The sequence below is a fragment of the Ahaetulla prasina genome, chromosome 3, assembly GCF_028640845.1.
Source record: "Ahaetulla prasina isolate Xishuangbanna chromosome 3, ASM2864084v1, whole genome shotgun sequence".
Taxonomy (NCBI): domain Eukaryota; kingdom Metazoa; phylum Chordata; class Lepidosauria; order Squamata; family Colubridae; genus Ahaetulla; species Ahaetulla prasina.
Window position 1 is genome coordinate 47,442,162 of NC_080541.1, and position 15,913 is coordinate 47,458,074.

General features: G+C 34.7%; 1 protein-coding gene across 2 annotated transcripts in view; it reads left to right on the top strand.

Annotated features, from left to right (window-relative positions):
• The window catches only part of NSMAF (neutral sphingomyelinase activation associated factor), a 40,850-nt gene that overhangs the window by 7,295 nt on the left and 17,642 nt on the right, over positions 1-15,913 (top strand). Inside the window, exons 6-20 of one of the 2 annotated variants that reach the window (XM_058177265.1) lie at positions 3-53; positions 464-535; positions 1,664-1,711; positions 1,813-1,865; positions 2,479-2,608; positions 3,645-3,716; positions 4,232-4,340; positions 8,122-8,298; positions 10,043-10,122; positions 11,182-11,272; positions 11,357-11,420; positions 11,522-11,573; positions 13,424-13,544; positions 14,172-14,303; positions 15,625-15,667. In XM_058177265.1, coding sequence (XP_058033248.1) covers positions 3-53; positions 464-535; positions 1,664-1,711; positions 1,813-1,865; positions 2,479-2,608; positions 3,645-3,716; positions 4,232-4,340; positions 8,122-8,298; positions 10,043-10,122; positions 11,182-11,272; positions 11,357-11,420; positions 11,522-11,573; positions 13,424-13,544; positions 14,172-14,303; positions 15,625-15,667 — 1,295 coding nt within the window. Of the gene's footprint in view, positions 1-2; positions 54-463; positions 536-1,663; positions 1,712-1,812; positions 1,866-2,478; positions 2,609-3,644; positions 3,717-4,231; positions 4,341-8,121; positions 8,299-8,320; positions 8,572-10,042; positions 10,123-11,181; positions 11,273-11,356; positions 11,421-11,521; positions 11,574-13,423; positions 13,545-14,171; positions 14,304-15,624; positions 15,668-15,913 lie in introns of those variants that run through there. The other variant, XM_058177266.1, reaches the window with a different exon arrangement.

Consider the following 15,913-nt stretch of genomic DNA (forward strand, 5'->3'; position numbering starts at 1 on the left):
AGGCTTTTCTCACTAAAGAACAAAATATCATCGCACCCTTTAAAACCGAAAGAGTAAGTATATACTCTTCCATTCAAAGAAAAAAAAAAGGAATGTTATGTAACTATATGCTTTGTTTCTGGAAAAAAATAACTGTGTGTTAGTGTTTAAACATAATTTTATTTTTAATGTAAAAGTATTATAGTCCCTTTTAATAGTTTAGGATATGAACTGTTAAATAAAACTTTTACATGAAATATACAAACAATGTTTGATTTGCCAAATGTCATAAAAAAAGAGTAATAAGAAACTGGAGATATAATACAGCAGCTGGATTAGAGTATCAGAAATAACAGGAATTAAATCTTGAATTTATTTGCATGGAATATAGATTTTAAACTAGATCCTTTCCTAGTTTGAAGGGGTTGTGTGTGGTTTGACTACAGTGAGTTTTAATATAATTTTAATTCTCTCTTTTTGTCAGGGTCAAACTAAATATGTATTTGAACTGGATGTTGCTGGAAAAGTTGAAGATGTCATACAAACACTTCACCAAGTATGAATAGTTGTTGGTTTTATTGCTACCTGTAGCATGGGATTTGTTTCAAATATTTGAAACAATTAACAAATGGCTAATTCTTTTTCTTTTGCATGGTAGTCCTGGATTAAATGTGGCTAATCAGTAATTAGGCAATCCTGCTGACTGCCTCTGCAATCCCATAGAGCAGGGGTCTGCAAACTTGGTTCTTTTAAGACTTGTGGACTTGAACTCCCAGCTCTGGGAGTTGAAGTGTGCAAGTCTTAAAAGAGCCAGGTTTGCAGACCCCTGCCATAGAGCAATCTCTGGCGCAGAAGCTGTTGAAAATTAGTAGACATGTACAAAACCACATTTCCAGGCAATCAAACAAAAGAAGAGTTTATATTGGTTTCTTCCCCCCCCCCCCATTTGTAGAAGTAATGAGTATATCTCCGCTTAGAAAATCCGTGTTTACTAATCAGGAACTAGTAGCAGCACCTAGCCAACTTTGAGTGATCTTGAAAAGGCTTAGCAAGAATGTGGCCTGATTTGTATTTATGGGCTTCACTGGAAAACTGAATAATATTACAGAAGAAGGCAATGTCAAAATCGTTTCATATCTCTGCCAAGGAATCTACATGTATGTGGGCACCAGAGTCAAACTTGAATCAAGGGAAGCATTGCTGCTGAGAGTAGTACTGATTGGGACAAAATTATTATGAATGCACACGTACAGATGGATGTATAAAAATCTTGGTAAAGTTAATTTTGTTAAGAATCTATATCAAGAATTGACCTTTCAGTGAGTGTACGACACTCTTTGTTTACTGTGGTATTCTACTTTTGGGAGCTTCTGCTAAAGTTCTGAAGTTTTTATCATTTCAAAATGGTGATTAAGTAGGCTAATAGTTTTCAGTGTTATAGGGGGCTCTTAATGATATAAAAGGAATCCTGGGGGATTCATGTGGCTCTAAAGCCATGAATTGTGACTCCTGATCTATATTTTATGATTATATATGTCTGTTGCGATCCAAATCTGCAGATAAAAATGGATATAATGCAAAATTGGTAATTCTGACAGAAGTCTCGCCTGTATCTGTGGCCTTCACATCCTTTATATCTGGGAAAACTTCTAAATTTCATTTGATTGCTTCTGTTTTTTAACAGTTATACAGAGCATCGCACTTGGACAAGCTAGGGGACCAGGCTGCTATGGTAAATATGTACTAAAGATGCAGTATTAATGGAGGGATTAATGTGACAATCCTATTTGCATTAAGAAATTAAAGCTGATTATTGTTATTATTTTAAATCAGATAACTGCTATTCTACAGTCACGTTTGGCCAGAACATCATTTGATAAGAACAGGTATGTTTCTTTATGTTGGTTCAGGAAACATCTCATCTTTTCACTTTTCGTTTCTAAAAAAAATTAACATTCTTAGGAAAATATGAAAAGCAAAGAGTAGATCAGCAATGGGAATCTTATGTGTTGCCTAATACAGATTTGTAATGTTTTATCTATTTATGTATGTTTATCTTACTCTGCTGAATTCTGAATTTTTGAATTGCTTATTTCTGTGACAAAATAAAGATAACCAAAGAAGTCTAAAATATGCTTGGAGACCCCCATTGTTGGTTCACATTTTATTCTTCTGCATTCAGATAGAAAGGGGAACAAATCCTGCTTTCACCATGTTCTCCTTGGCAAAGACTTTGTTATTTGGTCTTAGCTCTCTTGAAATGTTTTTGCAAATGTGTTCAGTTTTTAGGTGGCTATACCTTCTGATATGCTAAGCAGCAAAAATTTCACACTTTTACAATATAATCAGTACTGTAAAATAGATTTCACACTATTTAAAATATATAAAGTAGTAAATATTATATTCTAAAAATATGTGTAAAGGTATGATAGAAAACTGATGTTCTGGTAAAGAGTAAATAGAAATTTACACTGAGCATTCTCTTTGTTATTCGAATAGATTTCAGAATGTTTCTGAAACACTGCATATGGAATGTAAAGCGGAAATGGTCACTCCATTAGTAACTAATCCAGGACATGTATGCATCACTGATGCAAACCTTTATTTCCAGCCTCTCAATGGCTATCCTGTGAGTAATTTGCATTTTCTAATCTGCTGCTATTAAAACCTTGATAAGTGTGCTAACAAAATGTTCTCCAAATGTATACAATGTATTCTTTATTTCGAATCAAATCATACAATTCAGCGTCCAATGAGTTCTGCTTTTAATACAAATCAAACAATCCTGACATTTTCTAATAGGTGCTATATTTCTCCAGGCTGAGGAAATCTAATTTCAGCTTAAGCCTGTTTTTTTAAAATATCCATGTTATAATTAAGAATAACAATATTAAAGCAACACACACACAAGTACTGCCCAATTAGTACACTACCCTATTAGAGGTGGAAACCTAGTCTTGGGTCATTTCCTAATTGATGACTTATAGCACTGGACTCATCCAACTATTATTGTGTCAAAGTAGCAAAAAAGAGGACAGATTTCTATGACTTCATTATGGCTCAAATGATGCCACAAAGATGGTATGAATTAATAAATGGAAAATGGCCTTAATGGCTATTCTGTTACACACTGATGATTCTGGGCAACACAGAATCATCAGTGGCTTGCATATGTGGATCCATCTGGTTTTTCTGCTGTAGTTAAGCTAAACACTTCTATCTGTTTTCAAGGTTCCAATTAATTAAGAAAGTCAGAGTGTTCTTGATGTGATGCTAACAAACTGGAAAGTAGATTCATGTATTTCCTTGTGGGACGCCATGATACCTTCTGCTCACTTGTGTATGTTTAATTATATTAAAGTTTCTGTCCTTAACATCAAGAAGAAGTTGGCTTAATTTTTAATTAGCTTCCACAGATAACAAATAGCTGGTTATTTTCAGAACACATACAGATTACTGAACAATCTCAGAAATTGCCTCTCTAAATTAAGATAATTGACGCATCCTTTAAAAAAAATTCCAACAATCTTCCAAAATTGTCTTTTTTGGATGTAACATTGAGACTCACTGTTGATAAAGTGCTAGAGGAGAAAAGGGATCTTCTATCTGGAACATGTGACTAAAACTGGAAGAAATGTGTCAGCTTTTGACTTCTTTCCTTGTAGAAACCTGTGGTACAAGTGACACTCCGTAGTGTCAGACGCATCTATAAAAGAAGACATAGCCTGTCACCTTTGGTAAGCTAACACTTGCTTTTGATCCTTGGTATCACAGATGGGTTTAAATTTAGCTATTTCAATTCCTTAGGGAACAAGTATTACGCAGTATGAAATCTTTCTGGACTTGGTGGAGCCTATTTCACACAACTGATACAAAATTATCTTTTGATTAAATTTCCTAGCAGTTAGTTTATAGAAAACAGTTGAACAGTTGAATACATTATATAATCATAGGGTTTTTTTTTCTTTTAAAGTGTATTTCTTTGTGGAAAGCTAAATTATTGCTTTGATCTTGGAAGTATTTTTGTAGTGATAAAGGCAATAATTTAAATCGTACAAAGTCCTTTCTTGGTAAAAATAAATTAATTGCAATGACTTTTTGTGCTATAAAATAATGTAGACATTACTTTTGCTATTGTGAACACAATAAGAATTGGATATCTATGCTTAATATCTGCTATATGGATCCTGATTAATTCAGTAATTATGTTAACTTCATTACATGTCATTTTTATCTTTTTTTAATTTTCAAGGGCCTGGAAGTATTTTGCACCGAGAATGATTTATGTTCAGATATCTATTTGAAATTCTACAACACTGAGGACCGAGATAATGTCTTTTTCTACGTGTCAACATATTTAGGTTTCAACAATTCTAATAAATAGTGTGTGTGTGTGTGTGTGTGTGTGTGTTTGTGAGTGAGTGAATCTGACTAACTTCAGCTTTTTGAATAGATTTAGCTTTTATAGAAAATTGAAAGTATTTCATAGAAAAAGAACTCTTTATTGTTTTGTGGAGAAACTTAGCAGCAGATTCTTAGTATCATCTTTAAATTTGTGTATGATTAGCAGAAGGGACGCGGTGGCTCAGGGGCTAGGACGTTGAGCTTGTTGATCGAAAGGTCGGCAGCTCAGCCGTTCGAATCCCTAGTGAACTCCCATTACTTGTCCCAGCTTCTGCCAACCTAGCAGTTTTGAAAGCACATAAAAATGCAAGTAGAAAAAATAGGGACCACCTCTGGTGGGAAGGTAACAGTGTTCCGTGCGCCTTGGCGTTGAGTCATGCCAGCCACATGACCACAGAGACGTCTTTAGGCTTTGAAACGGAGATGAGCACTGCCCCCTAGAGTCGGCAATGACTAGCACGTATGTGCAAGGGGAACCTTTACCTTTTTAGCAGAAGAAAGCCATTGAAAGGTGAGAATCGTGCAAAGAGAATTCTATATCTTCCATATGTTATCATTTGATAATATCATTGTCTATATAATCAGAAGAGCACCTTTAATATAAGGTAGGAAAATATGCAACTTGGGGCAAGTAACAAACATTAGGTATATATTTTGATTAAGGTTCCATTACCTATGGCTTTCCCCCCGATATTAATTTTTTAAAAAAAAAAATACTCTTAGCCAATAATATTTAGATTGGATGGAAGATAGAATTAAGTATTAACTACCCAATTTACTTGAAACTTCAAGTAACAGAGTTTACTTATGTTTATCATAGCATAAACCCAGTACTTAGCACTTAAATTATATCCTGTTTCACAGGGCTTAATAGCCCTCTCTAAGCAGTTTACAGAGTCAGCATATTTTTCTCAACAATCTGGGTCCTCATTTTACCTACCTCGGAAGGATGGATGGCCGAGTCAACTTTGAGCCAGTCAGGATTGAAGGAATTGAACTCCTGGCAGTCAGCAGAGTTAGCCTGCAATACTGCATTCTAAACTGTGCGCCACCACGACTCTTATTATGTAACTATCACTGTATTTTTTTCCCCTGCTGGACTTTTATGCCTATTTTTTTATTTTGTTTGTCTTAGAAAAAATACTCCTGAAGACTTTGTAAACTAGTAAAAACTGAATTTAAATAAATTTGGAAGCCCAACATTAACAAAAGAACATAGATAGAATACAAACATTAGGCCTGTAAAACACTTCAAAAGTAATATAGAAAAGGTGATTCAGAATGTGCAACTCTCTAGAACAGCCAGGTTTTTTGCGTGCAGTTACACAGCTGCCTTATGTAGCTGCCATGTGATGCATGTAGTCCTCAATTTAAGACAACAATTGTGACCAAAACGTACATTGCTAAGTGAAGCGGTTATTAAGTGAATTATGCCTGACTTTACAAGTCTTTTTGCTGCAGTCAGTGAATCAACATGGCTGTTAAATAAATCACGTGTTTGTTAATGAATACATCCCGCCCCCTCATCTTTGCTTGTTAGAAAATCTCAACTGGTGATCCCATGACCACAGGAAGCTGCAGCCTTAATAAATGCACGGTAATTCCTAAACTCCCAAACTTTGATCAAATGACTTCAAGGATGATATGACAATAGTAAGTGCAAAGAGTGATCATAAATCACTTTATTCAGTGCCATCGTAACTTTGAATGGTTGCTAAATAAATGGTCATACTCTGAGGACTGCATTGGGAAAATGTGGTGATTTAAAAAGAAACAGGTGACACATTTTCACCGGTTTCTTGGAACCAAATGCAAAGCATTGCATATCTCTTATAAGCTAATGACAAAATTCAGCAAACCAAGCCAAATCATAAATGTAGTAGTATTAGAATAACTCAGCAGTACCAGCAACTCCTGTGCCTGGAGCAATGTTTTCTCCTACATAACAGTCTTTGTATTTGCCTACCTTTGAATCTCAGACCATATGCCTAAAAAACAAAGTAGAACATGAAACACACTTATAGTTCATTTGCATGAAATCTAACTTTCCTTCAGGAAATTTGTTTTTAAGAGGCAGCACCAGGAAGGCAGGCATAAAGTTCAGAGAAATCTTCATCTATGCAGAAGAAGCTGAATCGAGCCCATAGCAGCTCTTTAGTGCTTTGTCATGGTTAGCTGTGGCTTTCCTCCAACATTTGATCTGGTTTCAGTCAATACTGTTGGGAAAATTTTAATAATGCAACCATGCTGGCTCCTGACACAGCATTTGAAACCTTACAATGGATTGGTTCTAAGATAGATCTTGAGACATATGAAAAGCCTAAAACTTGAGCTCAGAATATTTAGTGCACCATCACAAATGATGTTGAAAGATAGGACGGCAGCTATGTACGATATAATCCAAAATCAAATGAGGTATGAGAATGGTCAGTGGAATACTAAAAGACGAGTCTAGTTTGGATTAAGAACAGTGCATCAAAATGTGTAGGATCAGGATAAAGAAGGATAAACTCCTTAAAGATTAAACAAAGTATAATATATAACATTTTATTCCCATTATATTACATTAATTTGTATATTTTAATGCAGGCAAATCACTTTCTCCATCATCACCCAAGATCACCCAAGATGACCAAGATTCTCATTGTCAGCATTTTTATCATGAAATTTCCATAAGATAACAGTTTAGAAGATTTAGTAATTTTTCTAATTACTTAGAAAAACTAGTGGAAGATTGCTCTTAATAATTGCTCGTTTTTATATTATAACATAGACATATATAGAATAGGGATGTCAAGAAAATTATTCTGTGGGGAATAGCTTTACCCATTTCTCATATATCTAAATACTTATTTATTTATTTATTTATTTATTTATTTATTTATTTATTTATTTATTTATTGCATTTGTATACCGCCCTTCTCCTCAAGGACTCAGGGCGGTTAACAGCCAATTTAAAAGATACAATAAATACACATTAAAAACAGACTAAAAATTTATATAAATAGTGGCCAAAAATATTAAAAAACTAAATAATACAAAAAACTAAAACCCCACAGAGAAGGCCCTACCCCTGGGGGTCGCCAGTTGACATTGTTTCACCGACGGCACCCCAGGCCCTCCCTGTGGGAGCGCACAGGTCGGTGGGAGGCTGTTTGTGGCAGTAGGCAGTCCCGTAAATAGCCCGGTCCTAAGCCATGGAGCTCTTTAAAGGTGGTAACCAACACCTTGAATTGCACCCGAAAGACCACCGGAAGCCAGTGCAGCCCGTGCAGGAGAGGTGTTATATGGGAGCCACGTGGTGCTCCCTCTTTCACCCACACAGCCGTATTCTGGACCAGTTGGAGCTTCCGGGTGCTCTTCAAGGGGAGCCCCATGTAGAGAGCATTGCAGTAGTCCAGGCGAGATGTAACGAGGGCATGGGTGACTGTGCGCAAAGAAACCCGGTCCAGAAAGGGACGCAACTGGCAGATCAGGCAAACCTGATAAAAAGCCCCCCTGGCAACGGCCGTCAAATGATCTTCAAGAGACAGCTATGCATCCAGGAGGACGCCTAAGTTGCGTACCCTCTCAGAATACTTGATGTCATACCTGCCTTATCTGATCAATGATGAAAGATTGCTTCTATAAGCCTTGTGGGATAGAAATTCAGCCTAATAAAAGTTCCTTGGAGAGCCTTAATTGCAAATTACATTAATTTCTTATTTGCATTCTGTCACATTTTCTGTATCTTTCTAGAAAATCATATTACGGAGCACACCGCGGAGAGCTACATGTTACAATGGCAACGAGGGCATATCTCAAACTACCAATACCTTCTTCATCTCAATAATCTGGCTGATCGGAGCTGCAATGATCTTTCCCAGTACCCTGTCTTTCCATGGATCATAGCAGATTATTCTAGTTCAGAACTAGGTAATACTTCTTTGGAGACAAGCAAAGTAAATGCAGTAGGAGAATCCAGACCTGGTACCCTGGGCAGTTGATCGCTTGTGCTGTCAGTTCATTTTCTCAAACTTCTGTTCCAAAATGGAATAGTGTTTAGTAGCAACATCATTTTCGGTATTGGTATATAAACTTAATTTTAAAAAGTTGCACAGCCTGCTGCTTACTTTGCTACATTTAGACTTTCAAATGAATCCTCAAGAAACATTAATAACAACCTGGGGCATGAAGATAAGAGATTCAGTAAGTACTGTGCAAAAAACCATTCATTTCAATTAAGGTTGCATAGAATTTAACAGCCTGCATCATAAGCACTAACTTTGACGTGTTATTCATAGAAAGTAAGGGTCTTAAATAGATTTGGGAAGGGTGGTTTGCATATATGTTTTCTGCTTATCTAAGAGAAGAACAAAATAAGAGCTGTTAGCATATTTTTTAAAAAAGTGATTGATTGTACCTTTTCAGTATGGTTTTAAATAAAGTTGTTTGCTATCTAAAATCCAAAAATCTAATTTCTATGAATTTTTCAACTTGAAGAAAGCATAAAAATGTATATTTTTACCAAAATAGCATGCAAAACTAAAATAGCCAAAATGCATCATTGTGAATAGATTTATTTATTTATTTTTTATTTATTTTATTAAATTTTTATACCGCCCTTCTCCCGAAGGACTCAGGGCGGTGTACAGCCAGAAATAAAATACAAAATATATACAGTTAAAACGAATTAAAATGTAGCAAAATACAAAACGGCTAATAGTTAAAATTAAATTTAAAAGTTTAAAATATTAATAAAACCCCAATTTAAAATCAAATTATTATGCCAGTCCCGCTTGAATAAATAAATATGTTTTTAGCTCACGACAGAATGTGTTATTCATAGAAAGTAAGGGTCTTAAATAGATTTGGGAAGGGTGGTTTGCATATATGTTTTCTGCTTATCTAAGAGAAGAACAAAATAAGAGCTGTTAGCATATTTTTTAAAAAAGTGATTGATTGTACCTTTTCAGTATGGTTCAGTATGACTGAAACTTCCAGAAAACATGCATTTTATTTTTACATTGGTTATTTCAAAATAAGTTTAAAAAGAATCTAAATAATCTATATATGTATATTGGTTATAAAATCCCATTATATTAGTTTTTGTTTGCAAAATATTTGTCCAATTGAGTGTTTCATTATATTTTTCATACTGGTAATAAGTTGTGAAAAAATGTTAAAATATTAAAATATAAAATAAAGGGGAAAAAACTGTTCATGAAATATTTGCTTATCGTGTTTAAGAAGCTACCAGTAATTATAAAACTGGAAATGAGGTACATTCATTAAGTACTGTATATGCTTGCTGATTTGATTGTGAAATGAAAATTGGGCTAATTTTTTCATAAAATGATATATTTGAGGATGGAAAAAAATACTTTTCTACCAAAGTAACTACAGCACAGGTATATCTGAAAAAATAAAAATGTTCAGTGAAGTTTTTTTTCCCTACACTGAAATTATTGGATTTCTTTCTAGTAGATAATATGCAAACACATTAGTCCAAATTCTTCCCAAGGATTACAATTATGTTTTAAGGATTGATGAAGAATGTATAGTTCCTAATTAATCCTAATTCGATATCTTAAATTTTGTTCATATGCACTAAAAAATAAAATTGTCATCCCATTTGTTAGAAATATAGTATATGTTTACAAATGTTCTTTTTTTATAGATCTAACAAATCCTGAAACTTTTCGTGATCTTAGTAAACCTGTAGGTGCACTAAATAAAGAAAGATTGGAAAGATTACTGGTATGTAGAAAAACATTTTGTTTGTACATTTGTGTGTGTGTGTGTAAATTGATATGTTAAAATAACTTTTTGGTTCACTATATTTTAAGTATTGTTTTTTTCTAGTGCAATGTTTCAATTTGTTACAAAAGATAGATGCAAAATTGCTAGAACAACTGGTTTTAAAAGTAATTGTTAAAGAATGTAGCTTTACCTGTATATATGTTATTTGAGAAAATCTAATTTCAAATGGGATGGGAGATTTTTTATTTGGTAAAGGTATCCAAATGTGAATACAAGCAGATGCATTGATAGAAAATGAGAAAACTGTAAAAGGATTGAAGATCCAGTAGCCCTTCAGGTGTTCCTAAGCTAAAACTCCCATTACCTCCATCATTGCACATGTATTATTAAGCAAACCTGCTGTTTTTTTGTGGTTCAGCAACATTTAGAATGTTTTTCTCAAGTCTGTAGTAGAACATAATTGGCTGTTACCTAGGTGTAAAGAGCAGCATAGCTCAAAAGCTTATAGATGATATATTTAGGTTGAACTGTGATTTCTTTGACTGTCAATAAAAGATTAAATAAATGTGTGACTATTTCTAACTAATTTTATTATTAAGTACGCCAATTTTATCTAAACATTTCAGTTTATACAAGAGAAGGGTGCAAAAGACTAGGCTATAATATCTTTCTAAGTTTTTCATATGCAGGTTCCAGTGGTTTGATAGGTATTTTTTTCAAATATTTTAGGATCAGATTATACTGTGCATATAAGCCTTTTTTTTTTTTTTTTTGCTGGATACGGGGAAGAATAAATCCAAGTGCCCCTGGAGTTTAGCGTGTTCCTACAAAGTAATACATTTTGTAATTGTTTCCTGTAGCAATCCACTCAGATTGAATATATGGTTGTGTCAGTGACTCATTTCAGTCATTGTGGAACAATGTGCACCAAAAATGAAATTCTGATTCACTTTTTAATATAAAACTCCATGTAATTACTATAGAAGAACGTTATCACTGAATTGATTCTCTACGTTTTCCCCTTCCCTTTTTTTTTGGCCTTTTGTGCATTGATAGGTACGTTATGAAGAAATGCAAGAACCAAAATTTATGTATGGCAGCCACTACTCATCACCAGGTTATGTTCTCTTTTACCTGGTCAGAGTTGGTAAGATATAATCAGAGGTATTTTAGAGAATTTCATTATGGTACTTGATTGAATATATGTATCTAACCTTTTTTGTTTTTATAGCACCAGAGCATATGCTTTGCTTACAAAATGGAAAGTTTGATCATCCTGACAGAATGTTCAACAGGTTAGTTTTGAATTCACAACTAGTTCAGGTAACTTTTGTGTTTGTCACACTTACAGTGTTGCTTTAAACAACAACTGATTTTCCGTACTATTCTTAATTAGTATTGCAGAAACCTGGAAGAACTGTTTAGATGGAGCAACAGACTTCAAAGAGGTAAATAATCTTCTTGTGCTTCAATCTGTAGCAATTGGCTTTCTTTATGTTGCCAATTGTGATACTGCAGGTATGTCATCTAAAAATGAATGTCCATCTAACAGGTCTAGTAAGTTACCCCAAGTTTTGGGCCTATCAAATAGAAAATCCCAAATTGTTAGCATCCCTGGTTATAAGACTAAGATAATAAATGATATTGGACTTCTTCTAAAAACTTGCAGCCAGACATGATTGAAATAGATTCAGTGTGGCAAGTTGAAATATATATTCACTGAGAATTTTGCCTAATAGATGTTAATGTTACCATATCACAATAACTAATCATGAGCCTGATTCTCCAGAATATTATCTAAACATCTGCTAGAAGTTTAAATAAAAACAGGAGTTTGAATCAACATTTGAAGCACAAAAGTAAGTTTTACAGTGAAAGTTGGTAATTAAATATTCTCTGCTATAGGTAAACTATAGATTACATTAAGTGCTATTATGATTGAAATGGTATAAACACAGTTGAAATAAACAAACCAAGCCTCATAAAACTTAGACGTTCTTTTGTAACAACTTTTACCTATGCTGTTTTTTTTCTGCCCAAAAAGCAAGTATAGGCTTTATGATATGGGTGGAAACTGATCAAAGAAAGAAGCAACTTAGAACTAAGGAGAAATTTCCTGACAGTTAGAACAATTAATAAGTGGAACGACTTGCCTTCAGAAGTTGTGAATGCTCCAACACTGGAAATTTTTAAGAAAATGTTGGATAACCATCTGACTGAGATGGTGTAGGGTTTCCTGCCTGGGCAGGGGGTTGGACTAGAAGGCCTCCAAGGTCCCTTCCAACTCTGATGTTATGTTATGTTATGTTATATCAGTAATGGCATCACATCTTGAAGAGAAAACCTTGAAGGATATGTCTTCACCATCATTGTCATTTTATACATAACTGATCATTTCAGTTGCTGGCTTTTATCCAGCAGAATAGTGCTTAGTGGAGTTTCAGTAATACTCATGGGATTGGGAAAGCAATCTTCATGATCTTTTATCCTCTTGCATGTTCTGTAAAGCTGAGCTAGAGGGCATAAAAGCCATTACAGGGAGAAATGAGAATCTTTTCATTCCTCTTTCCTATACTAAAAGCTTGTGTTGTGTTCTGCTTAGTGTTTATTTTTTTAATGAATGCATGGAACCTTTGAATTAATATGTGCAATAGAGATCCACAACTGTAAACACATTCAAGAAAATGCAGTCTTAGTGTAGATTAAGATATACTGTTGCACAAAAATATGGATGGTGGCCAATATAAATCTTTGTACTGTGGAATCAAGTGTGCTAAATGTATGCACTTCAAGATCATTTATCTTTAAAAGATGGCCAAGTTAACATTCACCTGGCAAATCTGTTGCTGGCAAATAAGAAAGGATATCCAGTTTTTGCTGATATTTTAAAATAAGAAAGTAAAGCCTCACAATACTTGGCCACGGACATTTCCTGATACTAACTGTAGTTTACTTGGAATAGTCTGAATTTGGTAACTTCATAATTAATGTTAATGCTGAATCTTTGATGTTCTGACATGTTGGTGACAAATGCCCACATTTAAAAAATACCTGGCCAACAGTTCATTCTACCAATTCCTTTTGTGCATTCAACTGGAGAATGGGACTCTATCTTCTGTTAGGAGTTAGTCAGGTTTGGATTTTCTTTTTGAAAGACTGCGGTATGTTGTGTGACAGTGCCATATGCTGGCTTTAGAAGCATGGATAAACACTAGTAATTTTTTTGCTGTAATGCTGTTATGACTATCAATACAATTTTGTTTCATTGCTAACAGTTCCCTACTTTTCTTTTATCCAGTTAATCCCTGAGTTCTATGAAAATGATTCTGGTTTCTTATTAAATAATCTGAAACTGGACTTGGGGAAGACACAAGGAGGAAAGATGGTTGACAATGTAGAACTTCCTCCTTGGGCATCAGGTAAATAGAATTTTAGTTGTAACTATTATCTGTATTGGGACACGGTGGCTCAGTGGCTAAGATGCTGAGCTGGTCGATTGAAAGATCGACAGTTCAGCGGTTAGAATCTTTAGTGCCGCTAAGAGCTTAGAACTCCTGTTACTTGTCCCAGCTTCTGCCAACCTAGCAGTTCGAAAGCACATAAAAATGCAAGTAGAAAAATAGGGACCACCTTTGGTGGGAAGGTAACAGCGTTCTGTGTGCCTTTGGCATTTAGTCATGCTGGCCACATGACCACGGAAACGTCTTTGGACAGCGCTGGCTCTTTGGCTTTAAACGGAGATGAGCACCACCCCCTAGAGTAGGGAACGACTAGCACATGCGTGCAAGGGAACCTTTACCTTTACATTTACTATTATCTGTATTCTGCCTCAGAGATTTGCTCTCATACTTTCCATAAACCTGTGGAATAATATCCATTTTCCTCCTACTCTGTGCTTTGAAGATAATTATGACAAAATTCTGAATTGCTGATTAATAAAAGCTTGTGCTTTTTTAATTACAATAGTTTTTTAAGGGAGACAGGAAAATATGAATAGAGGTGTGCTATCCACAGCATGCAATAAATTTAGATATTATTTATTTCAGATGCCAGTGATTTTCTTCAGAAGAGTCAAGATGCTTTAGAAAGCCAGTATGTGTCAGAACATCTTCATGAATGGATTGATCTTGTGTTTGGCTATAAACAGAAGGGTAATGAAGCCGTTGCAGCTCAGAATGGTAATGTTAATATAGATATGTACAGTTCTTAAGGGTTATTTATACATTTCAACTGTATGGCTTTCTGTTATACTAGGACTTCTTTGACACACCCCACCCGTTATTGAAAACATAATGTCATAATGCACCAATTTCTCTTCCGTATCTGTTCTAAATTATAAAGCTAAAGAAAACAGATACAAGCATATTTTAATGGCACAGTCCTAGATAGGTTTTCTCCAAAATAAATTTTATTATGTTAAATAGTATTTGCTGTATGCAAGTATTTTTGATTTATGTTGTATACAACTGTCTTGCTTGATTATATCCTGATTAAATTTAAGTTTTTCTTTAGGTGAAGTTCCAGTTAAAGGTCATTACAATATACATTAATGGCAGTAAAGTATATTAATTCAATGTGGCTTGCTTCTGAATAGTTAAGTTTCCATTGTAATTAAGGTGGTCCATCATATTTGACTGCTACTTGAAGGAGCAATGGAAGTTCAGTTCTAAGATTTACGCAATAAAACTTTTATATAATATACAGTACTTTGATTTAGTGGATTTGCATTAAATCTGAAAAAAGTCTCCTGGCTCCACTGGGTTGCAGCTAGGCATTGCTTGGCTTCTAAACTGCTGCTTGCTTCCTCCATCTTTTCATTGTCTTTGGAAGCTTCTCTACCTTTTGGATCAATAAGGCTGGACAATGATCCTATTAAATATTCCTAGTTTCCAGGTGGCCTCCCTGATTTACTCAGGTTTTGACATACTAATCTGCTGTATTTATGGTTTCTGGAGTTGTTTTTTATCACTGGACTGCTGCTCCTGCTGCCTCTTGGTTTTTGGGTACAGCAGTCCCTCCCTCCCTCCCTTAATGGACATTTGGCTTTACTAGACATCCCTTCAATGCATTAGTTCACATAATCAAAGTTTGTGCCTCTGAGAAGTAGGCAATGTAAGCCTTCAAAGCCACGAAGAGGTCAGTTGGCATTGCCTGATACAGATAATTCACAGGAGGAGATATGGGTTAAAATTCTATTTCAGACAGCTAGAGCAATATTTATATAACACAAGTGGTCTTAAGTGTTAGAAATTTACATCATCAGAGATCATAAAGAGAAACTATTTGAATGTTGAGCAGTTGCATAGAGTTAGAACTTTAAAAAATTATATTGCAGACAGTAAGTGCTACGTGTCTTGATATTGGGTAGAGCTGAAATTTATTGTGTACGAATGATACAGCAAGTTATTGTGAGAGACTGCAGAATGCTTCTGGATTTAAGAGTCTTGCCATAACAATTGTATTTTCAAGTCAGCGGCATACCTCTCTGCTTCTTTTTAGTATTTCATCCTTTGACCTATGAAGGAGGAGTAGATCTGAACAGGTAACTTCTATACACTTAGAGTGAGAATATAGCATTCATTTCCTTCTATTACAAATCCTGGTTTTAATTGCAAATTTTATATAGCACCCTTTGATAAAATGCTATGTATGCTTAATGCCGCCCACGCCCCAAAAGAAAAAAAATGCATTGCCCCCAATGCAGTTCTTTAGCATGAATTCTGAGGTATTTTATATGCACTCCAAGGAAATAATGTGATAGTCTATAGAGTATCTTAGGTTTACGAAA